General features: G+C 46.1%; 1 protein-coding gene across 7 annotated transcripts in view; it reads left to right on the forward strand.

Moving 5' to 3' along the window:
* Positions 1 to 22,866, forward strand: part of LOC110514591 (histone deacetylase 9-B-like) — a 122,631-nt gene extending 99,765 nt beyond the window's left edge. For all 7 annotated transcript variants that reach the window (XM_036937123.1, XM_036937112.1, XM_036937110.1 and 4 more), the window contains 6 exons: positions 9,789 to 9,920; positions 10,920 to 11,035; positions 13,007 to 13,132; positions 14,927 to 15,113; positions 15,429 to 15,646; positions 21,635 to 22,866. In XM_036937123.1, the coding sequence (XP_036793018.1) occupies positions 9,789 to 9,920; positions 10,920 to 11,035; positions 13,007 to 13,132; positions 14,927 to 15,113; positions 15,429 to 15,646; positions 21,635 to 22,012 (1,157 nt within the window). In that variant the 3' untranslated portion in view covers positions 22,013 to 22,866. The remainder of the gene's footprint in view (positions 1 to 9,788; positions 9,921 to 10,919; positions 11,036 to 13,006; positions 13,133 to 14,926; positions 15,114 to 15,428; positions 15,647 to 21,634) is intronic.
* The last annotated feature ends 242 nt before the right edge of the window (positions 22,867 to 23,108 follow it).

The following is a 23,108-nucleotide window of genomic DNA, read 5'->3' on the forward strand; positions in this document are numbered from 1 at the left end:
TGATAATAATATGAACTGCTTTGGCGGTCATAGGTGATAACAGCATGAACTGCTTGGCGGTCATAGATGATAATAGTTTGAACTGCTTGGCAGTCATAGATGATAATAGTATGAACTGCTTTGGCGGTCATAGGTGATAACAGCATGAACTGCTTGGCGGTCATAGATGATAATAGTTTGAACTGCTTGGCGGTCATAGATGATAATAGTATGAACTGCTTTGGCGGTCATAGGTGATAATAATATGAACTTTCTGTTCAATAAAGGAAAGGTAAACATTAAAAAAGTTGGGACTGAACTCGTAAACGGCGACCATGTTCGGTACAACCACACGATCACGCACAACAGCATACACTCAACCACACACACCAGCATACACTCAACCACATACACCAGCATACACTCAACCATACACACCAGCATACACTCAACCACACACACCAGCATACACTCAACCACATACACCAGCATACACTCAACCACACACACCAGCATACACTCAACCACACACACCAGCATACACTCAACCACACACACAAGCATACACTCAACTACACACACCAGCATACACTCAACCACACACACCAGCATACACTCAAGCACACACACCAGCATACACTCAACCACACACACCAGCATACACTCAACCACACACACCAGCATACACTCAACCACACACACCAGCATACACTCAACCACACACACCAGCATACACTCAACCACACACACCAGCATACACTCAATCACACACACCAGCATCAATTGACCAAACTCAACCACAATCAAACTATTTCTAACACTTCATTCCAAATGAACTGCAGGACATTCCAAAGTCCTTTATATCCTTCTCTTCTCATGAGTGTTAGCATTAAGATACGTGTGGATACATCCTTCAATAGACATCTTGTCCTCAACCAGTAGTGTGTGTCTGTCTGCAGGGTGGTACAATGACCTTCCATCAATGAGTTATTAATACAATGAATGTGCTGTGACCTCTGTCATCCCAGGGTTACCTCTGTGTATCCACACAGCATTTCCTGACCATACTGATGACCTGCTAATGACACCAGTTAGGCCTATTATGACCTTTGAACCTCCACCCCGCCCCCAAGGCCCCTCTCACCCCTCGTACCCCTTCAGGGGACCCCTTACTCAAATAATGGGGAGGGGTTACGAGGTAAGCCAGAGCAGTAATATCTATCAGAATCCTTCCGTCCTGTTTGACCTCTCCCAACACAGAGCCAGACGTGTGCAACCCCGACAGAACACGAACACACACTGTCGACAATATCATACAAAACCATTGCAATCTTTTTGTTGTTGTATTGTAAGTTGATGATGCTATATATTGTGTCTTATTTTCCTCACAAAGACATAGGCTACAATACTGATCCCTAAGAACAATCTTTGGTTATTTATTGTGTTATTAGCGATAATACACAGACAAAAGGCAAGGCCTCACTGTTAGGGCTTCTCAGTTGAACAGTTAATGGACAACTTAAAGCACCTTTCATTTCTTCAGAGTTATGAGCTCCACTAACTCTTTTGAAAACACACAACTTGTCAGCAAAAGGCAGCTCAGGTTTGTTGGTTTAAAGCTGAGGATCTCTCTAGGGAACACTGTATAAATAAGAATTATACCTCCCTCTTGGTTTCGCTGCGCCACAAGCTAAAACGGTTCATAATTTTGCTGTGAGGTCACGGAAATGACATTACATTCTTTCCCTTTTGTGTCTCGTCAAATTACGACGGTAAACAATAATACCTGTTTAATGACTTTACCGCATGAGCTGGCATATTGTGTATAAACACACTTTAGGGATCAGGCTAGGGGAATTATAGTGTCAGTTTTTATAGTACTTTGTAATATACATTTAAGCTAATTTGTAGTCATTGTGGGGACTTTGTGGTTAAAATAACAATTGGGGAAGCACATGAAAGACAATTGTGTTTATTGTGTCTCTCTTTGAAAAAACAATCCCGCACCAGGAAATACCTCCTCTCTCTCTGTCTGGTAACATACCTGTAAACCTAGGAGGTTAGGAGTGGCCTGCAAGTCCAAATAACCAGTTGCCAAAGTAAAATAATGTGCCTCTACCAAATAAAAGGTTTCCCAGAAATGATTTAGAATTTATCTTGCGAGACAGACAGAGTCTTACCATCAATGCTTTAGCCTATGTTTACCTTTGACGCAAGCTGCAAAGAAACAGCACATTTATTAACACTAACAGAACTCTGCTTGCCTTATTCTTTGCAGGACAACATTCTAATAATCCCTATGATCTTCCTTTTGGATTATCTTGAAATAATCTCTGTTTCTCTGAGTAATTCTTATGCATTGATAAAAGCCCCTTAATAAAAACATTTCCTTTGGATTCTAGAATCTATATGTGGTCATTTTCTGTGCGAGCCCCACCCCCCCATTTCCTGTCCGTCTTCATTAAAGTCCTCTGAGAGATTGGCATGCAAACACACAAAGGTAGTGTTGTTCCTGGACACGTTGTCCGTCATCGATAGCTGACACTCTGACAGGCAGGTGTCACTGCGTTAAGAGGACTGTTGCCGGGCAGAATGAAGTAAGACACCACTGTTTGTTTAAGCAAAAACAGCCTTCTGAAAACAAAGTGGAGAAGACTTTACAGGTCTGGGTTGAGTCGCAAATGGCACCCTATTCCCTATATAGTGTACTACTTTTGACCAGGCCCAAGAGGGTTCTGGTCAAAAGTAGTGCACTATATATGCACTATATAGGGAATAGGGTGCCATTTGGGACACAGTCTGGGGGTTTGACTTCCTGGTTTTATAGCTTGGCTGGCCGTAGGGACTAACACCTTTTTTTTTGGGGGGGGGGGGGGGGGGGGGGGGGGGGGGGGGTTGCAGTTGTTGTGGTGAAACTGTACCATTTTAGCACTTTTATGATTTGCTTTGAAGCTAGCCACTTAGCCAATTCTCCTATGCCATACCTGCCCTGCTGCCTGATGTCTCTGCTGGATAAGTCAAGAGCTACTGTACTGGTTAAATTAACAATAGTAACTTTTTTAGTTCTGTCGTTTTTTTGTTTCTACAGCCACATGCCCTTGAAAGCCACAGAACCTTTGCCTTGGTTTGGACAATTTGAAAAGGATCAAACACGCTTCATTTGACAGGCTATGAAATATGAATTGTTGTTGTTGATGCATTTACATTGCAGTGGGAGATGGGGAGCTCAGGTGCCCTTGTGTTGTTCCATCTACTGATTTACATTGCAGTGGGAGATGGGGAGCCCAGGTGCCCTTGTGTTGTTCCATCTACTGATTTACATTGCAGTGGGAGATGGGGAGCCCAGGTGCCCTTGTGTTGTTCCATCTACTGTACCGCTACTAGTTTGATCCTGAACTTTCAGAAACTGTTTGGTGACTTTACTAGCGTGCAGAAAATATATTTTATTTTAGACAGAAGAAGTGGACTGGCTGCTAGACATGGTGGATGTTTCAGTCTGTAGCTCCCCACTGGTGACAGACATCAGTTCAACGTCTATTCCACGTTGGTTCAACGTAATTTCATTGAATGTTGATTCAGCCAGTGTGTGTCCAGTGGGTCCTCGTCTCTTCTTCACGGTGTTCCATCTACAGACTTATTAAGGCCAGTGTGTGTCCAGTGGGTCCTCGTCTCCTTTTCATGGTGTTCCATCTACAGACTTATTAAGGCCAGTGTGTGTCCAGTGGGTCCTCGTCTCTTCTTCATGGTGTTCCATCTACAGACTTATTAAGGCCAGTGTGTGTCCAGTGGGTCCTCGTCTCTTCTTCATGATGTTCCATCTACAGACTTATTAAGGTGAAGGCTGTTTAAGAACTAAGCCCATAAACATTACAAATGCTTCCTCTCCTCTGGAATCAGTCCATGTTAGGCTTCTCTAATCAGAAAAGGCCTAGCGGATTCATCGTGCTTTGATCACAAGACCGTCCCTTGAATACATCCTTCATCATTCAAAGCTTTTTATTCCACAAAGCAAAACAATTCCACGTGATAAACTTGTTTACTTGGCCGTACATCCTCTTTATGCAATGTCCAAGAATAGACGGGTCTCAGATCATGTGATGCCCCGGGCCGTGGTAAGACCAGCCTGACTTAGAGGAAAGGAGAGGTGCAACACCCTCATCTCCACTCTTGACCCACTTACCAAACGTGTGTAGCAGGTGCAGTGGAAGGAGGGTTTCACATTGCTTTCTGAAACCAGGGGATATTTTAAGGCCTGGATGCCTGGAGGCAAAGTAACCCGCTCCTTGTACCTCCCCATGGTGAGACAATGATCCGTGCTCATTCCAATAGTAATAGAATCGGGTGAAACATTGTACATTTGTCTGGACTGGATGAGTTCATGGAAGGGTTCATGGATTTTGAAGCCGGTGGCTTTTGTTAAGTATCGTAGAATGACTTATGAACAGGGAAAGAATCTGGTCGAGCTGTATAGCTTACACAGCTGAGCCGAGCTGTATAGCTTACCAAGGTGAGCCAGCTGTATATCTGAGCCAGTACAGAACAGTTCAAGTATGTATGAAAAGGGTATAAAAGTAAGGCCTTGTAGCCAACAGCACACAGTGTCCCAGCATATAGTCTTTCTGTAAGGTTCAGTCCCAAATGGCACCCTATTCCCTACATAGTGCACTACGGGCCCTCTGGGCCTGGTCAAAAGCAGTGCACTATATTGGAAATAGAGTGCCATTTGGGACACAGCCTAAGAGTCCCCCTAGCCAGCCACCTGGCCTTGTCTTGGTCCGGCAGCCTAACGGAGAAGGCATCACACTGACAGCAGAGTTAACATTGAGATGTAGTGGAGACAGGCATCACACTGACAGCAGAGTTAACATTGAGATGGAGTGGAGACAGGCAGAGTTAACATTGAGATGTAGTAGAGACAGGCATCACACTGACAGCAGAGTTAACATTGAGACGGAGTGGAGACAGGCATCACACTGACAGTGGAGTTAACATTGAGATGTAGTGGAGACAGGCATCACACTGACAGCAGAGTTAACATTGAGATGGAGTGGAGACAGGCAGAGTTAACATTGAGATGGAGTGGAGACAGGCAGAGTTAACATTGAGATGGAGAGGAGACAGGCATCACACTGACAGCAGAGTTAACATTGAGATGTAGTGGAGATAGGCATCACACTGACAGCAGAGTTAACATTGAGATGGAGAGGAGACAGGCATCACACTAACAGCAGAGTTAACATTGAGATGGAGTGGAGACAGGCATCACACTAACAGCAGAGTTAACATTGAGATGTAGTGGAGACAGGCATCACACTGACAGCAGAGTTAACATTGAGATGGAGTGGAGACAGGCATCACATTAACAGCAGAGTTAACATTGAGATGGAGAGGAGACAGGCATCACACTAACAGCAGAGTTAACATTGAAATGTAGTGGAGACAGGCATCACACATTCAGCCTCCACCAACCTCCAACCCAGGACTTTCTACTGTAATAACCTGGTTGTTGTATGGGCATGTTAAACCCATCGTGGCTCATTCATGCCGCCTGTTTTAGTTGAGTGATGTGTTCTTGGCACTTTGCCAGTTAACCAATGAAGTGGCCCAGGTGTTTGTATCAACGTGAGAGCTGTGTTAGTTAGAGATGTCTGCTGCCAGCTTCTCTTCCTGTTGCGTCGTAGGCAGGTAACGCTACCACTGGTTTTTCCACAGAGACTAATGACATGGGTCCTAAATGGTACCCTTTGCCTTAAAAACAGTAGTGCACTATATAGGGAATAGGGTGCTATTTGGAACACAAACACGGTGACAAAGTCTGTCCGTTTCCCACTTCGCCGCTGTCTGGCGTTCCCGTGGCGACGGAGCGCTTGGTGGCAGCGGACGGAGCAGTGCTAAAAATAGAAAGCAATCAGGGCAGCTGGGCATGAAGAGGATTCATGAAGACTCCCTGCAGCGCTTTCTCTCCCTCTGTCTCGCTCTCTCTCTCGCTCTTTCTCTCTTTCAGTACCCCTCACTCACAGGACGGATGGCTGATAGACAGGGAAAGAGAGGGGCTGGTGCTGCTGTATTTGACAGGACTCTCAAAATAGAAGCATCTGGCCCTGTCAACCCCCCCCCCCCCCCCCCCCCCCCCCCCCCCCCCCCCCCCCCCCCCGCGCTCGTGTTCTCGTCTCCCCTCGTCTCCCTTGTGCAACATCTCGTCGTATGGTCGCATCACAAAAACAACCCTTCTCAATAATTGATCTCAAGGAAAGGATAAATAATTGAAACAACATGGTGTTTAGTTATTGTATAATACTGAGATGGCCGTTTATGTAACTTTGTGCTCCATCCTCCCCCTACAGCACTAGTAGGTTGATCTCTGTGTTGATCTGGATCCTCCTCCTACAGCACTAGTAGGTTGACCTCTGTGTTGACCTGGATCCTCCTCCTACAGCACTAGTAGGTTGACCTCTGTGTTGACCTCTGTGTTGACCTGGATCCTCCTCCTACAGCACTAGTAGGTTGACCTCTGTGTTGATCTGGATCCTCCTCCTACAGCACTAGTAGGTTGACCTCTGTGTTGATCTGGATCCTCCTCCTACAGCACTAGTAGGTTGACCTCTGTGTTGATCTGGATCCTCCTCCTACAGCACTAGTAGGTTGACCTCTGTGTTGACCTGGATCCTCCTCCTACAGCACTAGTAGGTTGACCTCTGTGTTGACCTGGATCCTCCTCCTACAGCACTAGTAGGTTGACCTCTGTGTTGACCTGGATCCTCCTCCTACAGCACTAGTAGGTTGACCTCTGTGTTGATCTGGATCCTCCTCCTATAGCACTAGTAGGTTGACCTCTGTGTTGATCTGGATCCTCCTCCTACAGCACTAGTAGGTTGACCTCTGTGTTGACCTGGATCCTCCTCCTACAGCACTAGTAGGTTGACCTCTGTGTTGATCTGGATCCTCCTAGTACAGCACTAGTAGGTTGACCTCTGTGTTGACCTGGATCCTCCTCCAACAGCACTAGTAGGTTGACCTCTGTGTTGACCTGGATCCTCCTCCTACAGCACTAGTAGGTTGACCTCTGTGTTGATCTGGATGTCAGTAGTGTTAAAGTGTGAGTGGAGGGGATTCCAGGGCTGTAGGGAGAGAGAGAGAGAGGGGGGGGGGGCATAGGGAGACATTATTAGCGCCCATAGGGCTCTGGTCAAAAGTAGTGCACTAAATAGGCAATAGGGTGTCATTTGGGGTGAGTTGAGCTAGGCTGAGCTGGCCTACTGACTGACTCCTCCTCAGGGCTTGACAGGATCATCCTCATCATCACCGCCACGCCTCAAAAACACTCAGACACAACAACAACCTTTCGTTATATCAACACACTTAGTGGCAGTCTGTACTGTGTGATGCTAGATAGATATTTGACTGAAATATTAAAGGTTTTTTCCCAATATATTTCTGTATATACCAATGATGTTGCTTTTGCTGCTGGTGATTCTCTGATCCACCTCTATGCAGACGACACCATTCTGTATACATCTGGCCCTTCAACTGCTCTTAAACACAAGTCAAACTAAATGCATGCTTTTCAACCGTTCGCTGCCCGCACCCTCCCGCCCGACTAGCATCACTACTCTGTACGGTTCTGACTTAGAATATGTGGACAACTACAAATACCTAGGTGTCTGGTTAGACTGTAAACTCTCCTTCCAGACTCACATTAAGAATCTCCAATCCAAAATTAAATCTAGAATCGGCTTCCTATTTTGCAACAAAGCCTCCTTCACTCATGCCGCCAAACATACCCTTGTAAAACTGACTATCCTACCGATCCTTGACTTTGGCGATGTCTTTTCCAAAATAGCCTATGACACTCTACTCAGCAAACTGGATGTAGTCTATCATAGTGCCATCTGTTTTGTCACCAAAGCCCCATATACTACCCACCATTGTGACCTGTATGCTCTCGTTGGATGGCCCTCACTACATATCCGTCGCCAAACCCACTGGCTCCAGGTCATCTATAAGTCTTTGCTAGGTAAAGCCCCTCCTTATCTCAGCTCACTGGTCACCATAGCAACACCCACCCGTAGCATGCGCTCCAGCAGGTATATCTCACTGGTCACCCCCAAAGCCAACACTTCCTTTGGCCGCCTTTCCTTCCAGTTCTCTGCTGCCAATGACTGGAACAAATTGCAAAAATCACTGAAGCTGGAGTCTTATATCTCCCGCTCTAACTTTAAGCATCAGCTGTCAGAGCAGCTTACCAATCACTGTACCTGTACACAGCCAATCTGTAAATAGCACCCCGACTACCTCATCCCCATATTATTACTTACCCTCTTGCTCTTATGCACCCCAGTATCTCTACTTGCACATCATTTGCACATCTATCACTCCAGTATTAATGTTAAATTGTAATTATTTTCGCCTCCAGAGCCTATTTATTGCCTACCTCCCTACTCTTCTACATTTCCAAACACTGTACATACATTTTTCTATTTTTCTTTTCTTTTGTGTTATTGGCTGTATGTTTGTTTATGTGTAACTCTGTGTTGTTGTCTGTTCACACTGCTTTGCTTTATCTTGGCCAGGTTGTAAATGAGAACTTGTTCTCAACTGGCCTACCTGGTTGAATAAAGGTGTTCTCAACTGGCCTACCTGGTTAAATAAAGGTGTTCTCAACTGGCCTACCTGGTTAAATAAAGGTGAAATAAATAAATAGTAGGAGCTGATCATTTGGCTTGGTTCCATGTTATTTGTCCATGTTCCCTACTCCTTGGTATCAGTCCAGTAGTCACTCTCTCAACTTCTCTCTGTCACTACTTGACTTTCTTCATATTCCTGTCAAACAGAGGCTGTCCATTAGGACTTCATCTAAAAGTGGGTCTGGATTCATTTAGCCTGGGACGTGTTTGTCCAGTGACATGTGTGTGTGTGTGTGTGTGTGTTTGTGTGTTTGTGTGTGGGGTGGTATCTCTGGTTTGCATTAGGAATGTGGAGATGGTGTGAGGAACGTATCTGAAACATCTGCCATGCGTTTGTGTTAGTTTAACTGCTGCTACTGTATCAGGCTGTGGTCACCAGGGCAGCAGGTAGCGACCACTTCACTTAGAGAGACCCTGTGTGTTGCTCAACCTAATTTAGACCAGATGAGGTGGAAATGGGCCCAATCTTGACTCATTGCATCTCCTCAAACAGCTCAGAATCTTCTCTCTGAAATGAAATGGTGTCATTTGGTTGAAGAGAAACCACCAGAACTGTGTCTATACTTCTTCTTACAGGTTTAAATGTATTAAAACTTTGACAGGACCACTATTCTGACCTTGCTGAGTTGTTCCTCATTTTTAGAATTGTGTTTAAAGATATGGAGGGTATGTGTCATTCTGTCCTGGTCGGGTCTACAATATATCAAAACCATCTTTGGAATCCTGTCAGGCGTGAGCTACAGTCCCTCCCACTGGTAAACATTTCTTTGAGGGAACTCAAGCTGATTGGTGGCTGGCTGTCTTCTGTTAGTGACAGTGGCCACCAACATCAACCACTACAGGCATATAAATAGATCTAGTACATGGAGTATGAACTATGCTGAACCATAGTCTCTCTCTCCCCCTCCAGCCTTGTCTTACGAAACCACTCTCTCTCACTCTCTCTCTCTCTCTCTCTCTCTCTCTCTCTCTCTCTCTCTCTCTCCCCCCCCCCTCTCTCTCCCTCTCCCCTTCTTTCTCTCCCTCTCTCCCCCTCTCCCTCTCTCTCTCTCTCTCTCTGTCCTCCTCTAGCCTGAGTCTTACTAAACCATCCCCTCTCTCCCTCCTCTCTCTGTCCTCCTCCAGCCTCAGAGCCCAACCTGAAGGTAAAGTCTAGACTGAAGCAGAAGGTAGCAGAGAGGAGGAGTAGTCCACTGCTGAAGAGGAAAGACAGCAACGTCATGACCCCCTACAAGAAGAGGGCCCTAGAAATGATGGGTATGATTGTTGTTGACACATATTGTGTAATGTATAACTCTACAGCCACTAACATTATCTCTGTCCTCTCTATAGCCAATAACATTATCTCTGTCCCCTTCACAACCTCTACAGCCACTAACATTATCTCTGTCCTCTCTATAGCCAATAACATTATATCTGTCCCCTTCACAAACTCTACAGCCACTAATACTATCTCTGTCCTCTCTATAGCCAATAACATTATCTCTGTCCCCTTCACAAACTCTACAGCCACTAATATTATCTCTGTCCTCTCTATAGCCAATAACAATCTATATCTCTGTCCCCTTCACAGACTCTACAGCCACTAATATTATCTCTGTCCTCTCTATAGCCAATAACAGTATCTCTGTCCCCTTCACAAACTCTACAGCCACTAACATTATCTCTGTCCTCTCTATAGCCAATAACAATCTATATCTCTGTCCCCTTCACAAACTCTACAGCCACTAATATTATCTCTGTCCTCTCTATAGCCAATAACAATCTATATCTCTGTCCCCTTCACAAACTCTACAGCCACTAATATGATCTCTGTACTCTTCACAGACGCTACAATCATTAACATTATCTCTGTCCTCTTCACAGACTCTACAGCCACTAACATTATCTCTGTCCCCTTCACAGACTCTACAGCCACTAACATTATCTCTGTCCTTTTCACAGACTCTACAGTCACTAACATTATCTCTGTCCTTTTCACAGACTCTACAGTCACTAACATTATCTCTGTCCTCTTCACAGACTCTATAGCCACTAACATTATCTCTGTCCTCTTCACAGACTCTACAGTCACTAACATTATCTCTGTCCTCTTCACAGACTCTACAGCCACTAACATTATCTCTGTCCTCTTCACAGACTCTACAGCCACTAACATTATCTCTGTCCCCTTCACAGACTCTACAGCCCCTAACATTATCTCTGTCCTTTTCACAGACTCTACAGTCACTAACATTATCTCTGTCCTCTTCACAGACTCTACAGCCACTAACAGTGCCCCAGGCTCAGGACCCAGCTCTCCCATCGGAGCCTCCAGCGCCCTGGGGGCCGAGAACGGGCCCTCCTCTCTCCCCACCACCACAAAAACCGAGGTACGAACCCAGAACATCAATCAATCCATTTTATTTTATAAAGCCCTTTTTACATCAGCAGTTGTCACAAAGTGCTTCACAGTGACCCGGCTTAAACCCCAAGGAGCAACCAAAGCAAAAGCTAAAGAACAGTAGCCAGACCGCTCGTATTTATCCTCTACACACTACGGTGACTTTTAATTGATTCAAGTGGATTCAAGATAAATAATCTGAATCGTGAAAATCTAACTTCTTAAGTCATGTCTCACACGGGGTGTCTGTCTGCCTGCCTGCCTGTGTATGTGTGTGTGTGTGTGTCTGTGTGTGTGTGTGTGTGTGTGCAGCTATGAAAACAGCCAGTTGTCCCTGCCGTCTGTCTCTAAGCGTTCAGTCTGTTACAGTCCAGTAGAAATGACTCCCCACACTGAGGGTAAAGAGACACAGCTCTCCCATAATGTCGACATACGTAATACACACCTGCTTTACTTCTTTCTTTCTACTTACTATTTATTTTACTTTTTCTTCTTATGTCTTATTTTTCATAAAGGGTGAAATGCAAAGCGTTTGCATATCCATGGCATGAACTCTTATGGTGAGGCAATATTGGCAGCAACATTTTTGTTGCAATTCAATCTCTATAAATTCTCAGGGCAGAAAGCATCTTGGATCCCTGTGTGTTTCCCTATGGTTTTGTGGTTAAAAATGCCTCATCCAGTATCTCGATTCACAATTGTCATACCTCTTGATTTTTTCCCTTGCTCAACACGTATCGTGCAAGCTATTTAGCTACTCTACGCTACAATAGAATCCAAATATTCAACAACAACAGAAATATTCCAAAAGCAGTCTAAAAGAATCCAAGCTAAGCGTTCTGTTGGCGTGTCATAGTATATCTGTCACTGAGCTGTCTGACCACAGCCCTGTGAGTTGTTCCCTTCCTTCTGAGGCCTTCCCCAATAGATTCATGACTCAGTAACTAGCCGGGGGCAGGGGCTCTCCTAGGACCCCAGCCTCACAAAACACTGCGTTCTAGCGGGTGGCAGATATGATACATCTCTGAACCATCTTTAACAGAGCAGCTGTGTTTTCTTTAACCAGCGATGTTTACTCTTTCAGGGACCTCAGTGACATTGAGAGGGGAGTAACAGGCCTGCCATTGGGGTGGAGGGGGGTAGGAGGGGGGGAACCGTGGAGCTTAATTGATATCCCAGGCGCTGGTAGCCAAAGACACCCACCCACATGCTAACAACATAAACACACAGGATTGCTATTGTATCAGCCCAAAGCTAAGACTCGTTCTCTCATGAAACGTACTGTGGCGGGACTGTTAGTGGGGGCTAACTGGCGGGGGCTAACCGAAGGCCTCATGCCTGTTGCAAAAGCAAGTCGTGTTTGTGCACCGTTACATTAGGTATCCTTTTTCAGAGGGAACGGGTCCCTGGGGTGGAATACAGGCCGGATATCCCTGTTCAGGTCACTGAATACTAGAGGGGGTTGGAAGGATAAACACGGCCCTTCCAGAACCACATGCTGCTAGGCTGCTCTGCTGGCCCTGCTGGGTACAGGAAGCATGCCCCAGCTACACTGATGTTCTCTGGTAGAGAGAATAGCCTGAGGAGGGTGAGGCCTGGGGCTGGAGGATAGGAAGACCAGGGACGGGGTACAGAGATCTTTTGAAGAGAAGGGTAGATTTCTGGTGGATGGGGGCGGTGATGCTAAACAATACCTGATCATGTTGTCTTCACAATATCCTACAATTTGATGACACACTTTAAAGTGACACTCATTTTGATCATCCGTCAGTAATAGCGCATATCTTTCTGCTATACTGCAGGGAGCCGGAACGTTGTCCGTCTTAGTGCATTAATGTTTATTACAGTGCTCTTGTTGCTCTTTTATATGTTCCATAGTCCGGTTTTCTAAATCTCTCTCTCTCTGTCTATCTCTCTTTCTCTCTCTATCTCTCCCTCCCTCTCTTTCCTGTCATTTCAGCGCTGGCCATCACAGCCTAGGTTATTTCGTCCAGAGGGCTCCATGTCCAACCTTCTGAGCTTATACACGTCTCCCTCCTTACCCAACATCACCCTGGGCCTCTCCGCCACCTCCTCCCAGATCAGCGTGAGTACCACCAGCCACCATGACCTCATCCTGATTAGCCAGTACAACCAGCCACCATGACTCATCCTGGTTAGCCAGTACAACCAGCCACCATGACTCATCCTGGTTAGCCAGTACAACCAGCCACCATGCCCTGATCCTGGCTAGCTAGTACAACCAGCCACCATGACTCATCCTGGTTAGCCAGTACAAACAGCCACCATGCCCTGATCCTGGTTAGCCAGCACAACCAGACACCATGCCCTGATCCTGGCTAGCTAGTACAACCAGCCACCATGACCTCATCCCGGTTAGCAAGTACAACCAGCCACCATGACTCATCCTGGTTAGCCAGTACAACCAGCCACCATGACTCATCCTGGTTAGCCAGTACAACCAGCCACCATGACCTGATCCTGGCTAGCTAGTACAACCAGCCACCATGACCTGATCCTGGCTAGCTAGAACAACCAGCCACCCTTGACCTGATCCTGGCTAGCTAGAACAACCAGCCACCATGACCTGATCCTGGCTAGCTAGTACAACCAGCCACCCTTGACCTGATCCTGGCTAACTAGTACAACCAGCCACCATGACCTGATCCTGGTTAGCTAGTACAACCAGCCACCCTTGAACTGATCCTGGCTAGCTAGAACAACCAGCCACCCTTGACCTGGTCCTGGCTAACTAGTACAACCAGCCACCCTTGAACTGATCCTGGCTAGCTAGAACATCCAGCCACCCTTGACCTGGTCCTGGCTAACTAGTACAACCAGCCACCCTTGACCTGATCCTGGTTAGCTAGTACAACCAGCCACCCTTGACCTGGTCCTGGCTAACTAGTACAACCAGCCACCCTTGACCTGATCCTGGCTAACTAGTACAACCAGCCACCCTTGAACTGATCCTGGCTAGCTAGAACATCCAGCCACCCTTGACCTGGTCCTGGCTAAATAGTACAACCAGCCACCCTTGACCTGATCCTGGTTAGCTAGTACAACCAGCCACCCTTGACCTGATCCTGGTTAGCTAGCTGGCTAGCTTTTACACCTTCTCACAAACACAGGGCATTAGAGAGAGGATTTCTAATTTGTTACGTAGATAGCTATCAACTAGTCTTTAATTTGTAGAACAACATTCTGCTTTTAATTGAACCACTTTTGTAATACATAGCCAGGTGGTTCAAAAACGGTTTTAGCCAACAATAGATTCTTAGATAACAAATTCAGGTTTTCACTGAAAACAAAGGGAAGTGTAGTTTGAGAGATGTTCTCTGCCTTGTCTGGCTGTTGAAAGACTTCAGCATCAGTGGCTGTCAGGATTATACATACGGCAGCAGGGCAACGACCTTTAACCCCAGATTATTTTATTCCACTTAGATGTTAGATGTTGTTAAGAGTCTGTTGTCAGGCCTCCTCTTATCTCTCTCTATATGACCTCATTAATCACAGCTTTTTAAAACGTCCCAGCGGCCCCTTGCCCGGTCAAGTACAGCTAGCTCCAGTCCAGATAAGGGCCAAATGATACATCACTTTTAGCTCCCTGACACATTCCTTACATTGAGACCTGTCTGGTACATCAGCTGGATAGAAAGAGTGTAACCATTTGAAGAGGTGATTGTCAAAAACAAAATTATATCAAGTGTTTCTGGCAAATAATGCAGAGGAAAAACTGACTGCACAAAATGACAACCCTTCTCAGTTTTTTTGGAATGAAAACTTAATAGAATATATAGAAGCACCATTATATTGTGAGAACTTTAGTTCTCAGCTGTATTTCTAAGCTCCTGCTCTGTGTGCCTCTGTGTTCTCTCAGGCTGCCATCGGGCTGAAGGAGAAGACTGGGGAGGTCAGGCATGGTCTACCAGGGCAGCTCCTGGGGCCTGTGCCCATGCCCACGGTGACCTCCATGGAGACCAAGGTGTCCCCCAGCCATCAGGCCCTGCTCCAACACCTCCTTCAGAAGGAGCAGATAAGACGGCAGAAGATCCTCTCCTCCTCTGGTGAGTCCTTATCCTTACACTGAGACAGACTTAAACCGAGATGTAGGGCCCGTTTCCCAGACATTGATTAAGCTTAGTCCTGGACTAAAAAGCATACTCAATGGAAAATCACAGTGGAACTTTTCAGTCCAAGACTACAATCTGACCAGGTTACAGGCAATAGAATTACACCACTTTGAATGGGAGAGATATTGAATTATTAAATATTGCTTATAATTAGTTGAAGAAGTGGTCATGAAGATCATGAATTAAATGAGTTGGAATTAGTGTAGATTTAGAACGTTGAATCTTAGTGCCGCCGTCTTGCCCCTCCAGGTCAAGGCTCCATGCCCACCCACCCCCACTCCCCTCTGGCCATGAAGGACAGGCCCTCCTCCAACAGCAGACCCAAGCTACCCAAGCACCGGCCCCTGAACCGGACCCAGTCAGCCCCTCTGCCCCAGAGCACCCTGGCTCAGCTGGTCATCCAGCAGCAACACCAGCACTTCCTGGAGAAGCAGAAACAATACCAGCAGCAGATCCACATCAATAAGGTAAGAAACAGTACCAGCAGCAGAGTAGGAGTGTGTATCTAGGATCAGGTCCCCCTGTCCATTCATTATGATGTAGAAAACTAAACTGATCCACATCAATAAGGTAAGAAACAGTACCAGCAGCAGAGTAGGAGTGTGTATCTAGGATCAGGTCCCCCTGTCCATCCATTTCCATCCATTCAGATCCACATCAATCAGCTAACTGACCTTTACTGTACTTTTGCTGTACACTAACATCCCCGGAGAGTAACTGGACCCCATATCGCCTGTAAATAATACATGCAACCTATACATTAAAATCACCAAGTGTGTGCCCAGTGGGGATTTTAATTTCAGCAGTTTATACACACAAATTCTGAGGCTATATTTAGTCTTATCAAACTTTCTGTGGTAGCTGCTTTGTGTTTACAGAGCCCTTCCACCCGGCTCAGCCTCCCTGTGCTATTTCTGCTAAGTAAACATGTTGAGCCTGACTTCAAATAGGGGAAGAAATGCTTCCCATAGCACTAATTCTGTTATCATAGCTTAAGGCATCAGTGGCATTCGCATGCAAACCCTGTGAAATTCAATTCAGCCAAATTCAAATGGCCCCAGAATACACGCTTTTGTTCCTCTGTGGCAATATTTGTGTTTCTGTGAGCAGGCTGTGGTGACCGCGCCATCGGCAGAGTGCAATTATTCAGCCACGGGAAGTGAGTGGTTGAGGTGGCGGACATACAGAGACACAGCCAGAGAGACACAGTGAAAGGCAGCATTGTGTTGCTCTCACACTGATCTGTCCCAATGCACAAGCCCTCAAACAGCCATGGGAATCTGAGAGCAACAAGACGCGCAATCTCACTTAAAACTAACAAGGAAGGGCCTCAAAAGTCCCCTAACTACACAGTTTAAGTCTCCCCAGTCAAACTTCCCAATGATGCCATAAGCTGTTTAAAACACTTCCTTAGTTCTGATTCTAGTCCCTCTTAATCAATATACAAAAAAAATAATGCAGTGACTCAAAATAGGTTGTGCTATGCACAAGCATTCCTTGAGCTTGAAGGTGCATTTGATTGACCGGAGGAAGGGGCATTGGATGTTTATCTAAACAAATAACCCTAGCTACCCTATCACCCCTGATGTGAGCACTCAGGTCAATAACAGTAGATACTTTAGACCAAAGCACCTCTCTCACTAAGAGGAGGTTATAAATGTCTACTAATCAGAGATGAGCTCTGTGTTTATTTAGAAGGATCTTAGCCATTGGCCCAATTAATTTACAGCAGTAGCAGTAACAGTAGTAGTAGTAGCAGTAGAGGTAGCAGCAGCAGGGGTAGAAGTAGCAGTAGCAATAGGAGTTGTACTGTAGTAGCAAAGGGTAGCAGTAGCAGTAACAGTAGCTGTAGCAGTAGCAGCAGCAGTTGTAGCGGTAGTGGTAGCGGTAACAGTAGCAGCAGCAATAGTAGCGGTAGTGGTAACAGTAGCAGCAACAATAGTAGCGGTAGTAGTGGTAGCAGTAGCAACAGCAGTAGTAGCATTAGCGGTAGTGGTAACAGTAGCAGTAGTAGCGGTAGTGGTAGCAGTAGCAACAGCAGACCCGTGGCACTCACATCCGTAGCCATGAAGTGCTTTGAAAGGCTGGTAACATCATTATCCCAGAAACCCTAGACCTACCCTAATTTGCATACTGCCCCAAAAGATCCACAGATGATGCAATCTCTATTGCACTTCACACTGCCCTTTCCCACCTGGACAAAAGGAACACCTATGTGAGAATGCTATTCATTGACTCCAGCTCAGCGTTCAACACCATAGTATCCTCAAAGCTCATCACTAAGCTAAGGATCCTGGGACTAAACACCACCCTCTGCAACTGGGTCCTGGACTTCCTGACGGGCCGCCCCCAGGTGGTGAGGGTAGGTAGCAACACATCTGCCACACTGATCCTCAACACTGGAGCTCCCCAGGGGTGCGTGCTCAGTCCCCTGCTGTACTCCCTGTTCACCCACGATTGCATGGCCAGGCACCGAGCACATCCCCATTCTCATCGACGGGGCTGTAGTGGAGCAGGTTGAGAGCTTCAATTTCCTTGGTGTCCACATCAACAACAAACTAGAATGGTCCAAACACACCAAGACAGTCGTAAAGAGGGCACGACAAAGCCTATTCCCCCTCAGGAAACTAAAAAGATTTGGCATTGATCCTGAGATCCTCAAACGGTTCTACAGCTGCAACATCGAGAGTATCCTGACCGGTTGCATCACTGCCTGGTACGGCAATTGCACGGCCTCCGACCGCAAGGCACTTCAGAGGGAAGTGTTTACGGCCCAGGACATTACTGGGGAAAAGCTGCCTGCCATCCAGGACCTCTACACCAGGCGGTGTCAGAGGAAGGCCCTGAAAATTGTCAAAGACCCCAGCCACCCCAGTCATATACTGTTCTCTCTACTACCGCATGGCAAGCGGTACCGGAGTGCCAAGTCTAGGACAAAAAGGCTTCTCAACAGTTTTTACCCACAAGCCATAAGACTCCTGAACAGGTAACCAAATGGTTACCCGGACTATTTGCATTGTGTACCCCCCCAACCCCTCTTTTACGCTGCTGCTACTCTCTGTTTATCTTATATGCATAGTCACTTTAACTATACATTCATGTACATACTACCTCAATTGGCCCAACCAACCAGTGCTCCTGCACATTGGCTAACCGAGCTATCTGCATTGTGACCCACCACCCGCCAACCCCTCTTTTTACGCTACTGCTACTCTCTGTTCATATGCATACTATATGCATAGTCACTTTAACCATACCCACATATACATGCTACCTCAACAAGCCTGACTAACAGGTGTCTGTATATAGCCTTGCTACTCTTATCGTTTTATTTCTTTACTTACCTACACACACACACATAGTTTAAAAAAAAAATACCTCTGCACTATTGGTCAGAGCCTGTAAGTGAGCATTTCACTGTAATGTCTACACCTGTTGTATTCGGCGCACGTGACAAATAAACTTTGATTTGATTTAATTTAGTAGCAGTAGCGTTAGCGGTAGTGGTAACAGTAGTAGTGGTAGTGGTAACAGTAGCAGTAGTAGCGATAGTAGTAGAGGTAGTGGTAAGAGTTTATTTTATTTATTTAACCTTTATTTAACCAGGAAGGGCTCATTGAGAATAAAATCTATTTTTCAAGAGCGCCCTGGCCAAGATAGGCAGCACCAAGTCATTACTGGAACAGTTAGCAGGATAAAGTCCAGCAAACGAAGAGAGTACCCACCACATTTCTGAACAGTTTAAAATAAATCTCAAAGTGCCATGGTAAAGAGTGTCAATTGATCTCAAACATAGTAGTGGTAGTGGCAACAGTGGTAGTGATAGTGGTAACATTAGCAGTAGTAGCGGTAGTGGTAGTTGTAACAGAGGCAGTAGTAGCGGTAGTGGTAGTGGTAGCAGTAGCAAGAGCAGTAGTAGCAGTAGAGGTAGTGGTAGCAGTGGTAGTGGTAACAGTAGTAGCAGTAGCGGTAGTGGTAGCAGTGGTAGTGGTAACAGTAGCAGTAGTAGTGGTAGTGGTAGTGGTAACAGTAGCAGTAGTAGTGGTAACAGTAGCAGTAGTAGCGGTAGTGGTAGTATTGGTAGTGGTAGTGGTAACAGTAGCAGTAGTAGTGGTAGTTGTAGCAGTAGTAGTTGTAGCGATAGTAGTAGAGGTAGTGGTAAGAGTTTATTTTATTTATTTAACCTTTATTTAACCAGGAAGGGCTCATTGAGAATAAAATCTATTTTTCAAGAGCGCCCTGGCCAAGATAGGCAGCACCAAGTCATTACTGGAACAGTTAGCAGGATAAAGTCCAGCAAACGAAGAGAGTACCCACCACATTTCTGAACAGTTTAAAATAAATCTCAAAGTGCCATGGTAAAGAGTGTCAATTGATCTCAAACATAGTAGTGGTAGTGGCAACAGTGGTAGTGATAGTGGTAACATTAGCAGTAGTAGCGGTAGTGGTAGTTGTAACAGAGGCAGTAGTAGCGGTAGTGGTAGTGGTAGCAGTAGCAAGAGCAGTAGTAGCAGTAGAGGTAGTGGTAGCAGTGGTAGTGGTAACAGTAGTAGCAGTAGCGGTAGTGGTAGCAGTGGTAGTGGTAACAGTAGCAGTAGTAGTGGTAGTGGTAGTGGTAACAGTAGCAGTAGTAGTGGTAACAGTAGCAGTAGTAGCGGTAGTGGTAGTATTGGTAGTGGTAGTGGTAACAGTAGCAGTAGTAGTGGTAGTTGTAGCAGTAGTAGTTGTAGTGGTAACAGTAGCAGTAATAGCGGTAGTGGTAGCAGTAGCAGCAGCAGTAGTAGCAGTAGCGTTAGCGGTAGTGGTAACAGTAGCAGTAGTAGCGGTAGTGGTAGCGCTAGTGGTAACAGTAGCAGTAGTAGTGGTAGCAGTAGTAGCAGCAGTAGCGGTAACAGTAGCAGTAGTAGCGGTAGTGGTAGCGGTAGTGGTAACAGTAGCAGTAGTTGTAACAGTAGCAGTAGTAGTGGTAGTGGTAACAGTAGCAACTGCAGTAGTAGCAGTAGCGGTAGTGGTAACAGTAGCAGTAGTAGCATTAGCGGTAGTAGCGGTAGTGGTAACAGTAGCAGTAGTAGCATTAGCGGTAGTGGTAACAGCAGCAGTAGTAGCGGTAGTGGTAACAGTAGCAACAGCAGTAGTAGCAGTAGCGGTAGTGGTAACAGTAGCAGTAGTAGCGGTAGTGGTAACAGTAGCAGTAGTAGTGGTAGTGGTAGTGGTAACAGTAGCAGTAGTAGCGGTAGTGGTAACAGTAGCAGTAGTAGTGGTAGCAGTAGTAGCGGTAATGGTAACAGTAGCAGTAGTAGCATTAGCGGTAGTGGTAACAGCAGCAGTAGTAGCGGTAGTGGTAACAGTAGCAGCAGCAGCAGTAGTAGCAGTATTGGTAGTGGTAGCAGTAGCAACAGCAGTAGTAGCAGAAGCGGTAGCGGTAGTGGTAACAGTAGCAGCAGCAGTAGCAGTAGTGTTAACATTAGTGGTAGTGTTAACAGTAGCAGCAATAGTGTTAGCATTAGCAGTAGTGATAACAGCAGCAGTAGCGTTAGCATTGGCGGTAGTGATAACAGCAGCAGTAGCGTTAGCATTAGCAGTAGTGATAACAGCAGTAATAGCGTTAGCATTAGCGGTAGTGATAACAGCAGCAGTAGCGTTAGCATTAGCAGTAGTGATAACAGCAGCAGTAGCGTTAGCATTAGCAGTAGTGATAACAGCAGCAATAGCGTTAGCATTAGCGGTAGTGATAACAGCAGCAGTAGCGTTAGCATTAGCAGTAGTGATAACAGCAGCAGTAGCGTTAGCATTAGCGGTAGTGGTAACAGCAGCAGCAGCAGCAGTAGTAGCAGTATTGGAACCAGTAGCAGCACCAGTAATGGTAGAAATAACAGTAGCACTATGGCGCAGGATTGTTTTGCAAGGTTGGTATTTTGTAAGGTTTTTACACCAACAATAGGGGCCACTAATCACTAATGGACATTTACAAGAGCTTAGAGAGGATTTTAGAGGGAGGTATAAAAAGCGTTGACTAATACCAAGATAAAGAGGCTAATTCTCTGCTGGAGAGATATTTATACCAGGCCTACGTTCTTACGCCAAAGTGTTTGTGCTATCTTACCAGCTGTCAATGGTTAAGGTGTTTAAGTGATTGCTCCACTTTCTGTTGTCTAACAAATAAAGTTTGACTAGATGTTGAGACATGAAACCCATAGCAGTGCCTCATAGTACTGTCTGGGGCATGCTCTTAAGGAGACAGCACCAGTGACTGCATTCTCTGTGTAGCCTTATTTATGCGGAAATGTAGTGTTAATTTGGATGAATTTGACTTGTGCTGCTTTGCACAGAACACCCTACTCTCTACTGGCTAGGTCAAACTCATAATAAAACGTAAAGATGAATTGTGAAATAATAATGAATCTGTCTGTTGAGCATTATAACTAAATTACCTCTGATGCTGTACCTCTCTGCAGCTGCTGTCCAAGTCCATCGAGCAACTCCGTCAGCCCAGCTCCCTGGTCAACCCACACCTGCAGGAGTCAGAGGAGGAGGAGGAGGACAACACCCGGAGGATGGCGGATGAGAGGATGGACATGCAGGAGGACAGGATGCCCCCTGGTGGCGTGATCCAGAAACACACCCTTCGCTCCAGCAGCAGCAGTGGCAGCAACAGCTCTCTCGGGGAACTGTCCTCCATCGTAGAGGCCCACCACCGCCTGGGGGTCATAAAGGTCAAAGAGGAGCCAATCGACAGCGAGGACGAGTCCCTGTCCAGTCAGAGCCTAGAGGCGGAGCAGAGGGCCTCACTCCACCAGGTCAAAGGTCAGCTGGTGATAAGAGCTATGATCTGAGAGGGGGCAGAAGATGAAGGAGATCACACACTGCGACATTCAGAGACGCATACGTACACACACACACACACACACACACACACACACACACACACACACACACACACACACACACACTGCAGCCAACACACACACACAGAGCCGACTAGGACTCCCCAGGCAGTCCTCTCCCTGCCCTGAGATGTGACGCTGTCTCAGTGAAGTGCAGCCGCACCCCAAACCCCCACCAGACTGACTCTCTGTTTGTGAACTTTGTGAAGTGATCTGTAATGTAAAGTATGTTTCACCGTGCTGTATATAACATGAAGAGAAGATTTACTAGAAGAGTGCTCCTTCTTTTTTTACTTCTAAGGAACTGCTTTGATTGTTTTCAGGTTCTGCTCAATTGACAGAATGTAGTATGTATGTATACAGTAGATTTAGCGTAAGAGAATATTCTAGAAGGGATGGAAAGTTTAACCGTTGTACAATTTATGAATGCCATTTTATGTTCCCATAGTGTAACATTTATGCCATCAATTCACTTCAACTTTGACTTGCTGACTGTTGTTGTTTTATTCAAATGTCATATTCTCCGTCGTTCTCCAAAAAGCTGTGATGTTCTGTGTTCAGTGGTCTCTGAAAATGACATGAAAATAAGGAAGCATGCTCATGTCTGTATGAGAGAGAATGTATTGTTCAACCTTAACACAACACAGCCCACCCTTACGACTGAGTACAGCCAGCCTACACTGGGAATGAGACTGTTTATTGATGTGCAGTACTGCAGAGTGGAGGAGCAAACGCTAAATCAGTGGATGGATGGATGGATGGATGGATGGATGATAGATAGATGATGGATGGATGGAGGGAGGGAGGGAGGGAGGGAGGGAGGGAGGGAGGGAGGGAGGGAGGGAGGGAGGGAGGGAGGGGGAGGGAGGGAGGGAGGGAGGGAGGGAGGGAGGGAGGGAGGGAGGGAGGGAGGGATGATGGATGGATAGATGATGGAGGGATATATGAATGGATGGATGGATAGATAGATAGATGGAGGGAGGGAGGGATGGATGGATGATGAATGGAGGGAGGGATGGATGGATAGATGATGGATGGATGGATG

This window comes from Oncorhynchus mykiss, chromosome 2 (genome assembly GCF_013265735.2).
Source record: "Oncorhynchus mykiss isolate Arlee chromosome 2, USDA_OmykA_1.1, whole genome shotgun sequence".
Classification (NCBI taxonomy): Eukaryota; Metazoa; Chordata; class Actinopteri; order Salmoniformes; family Salmonidae; genus Oncorhynchus; species Oncorhynchus mykiss.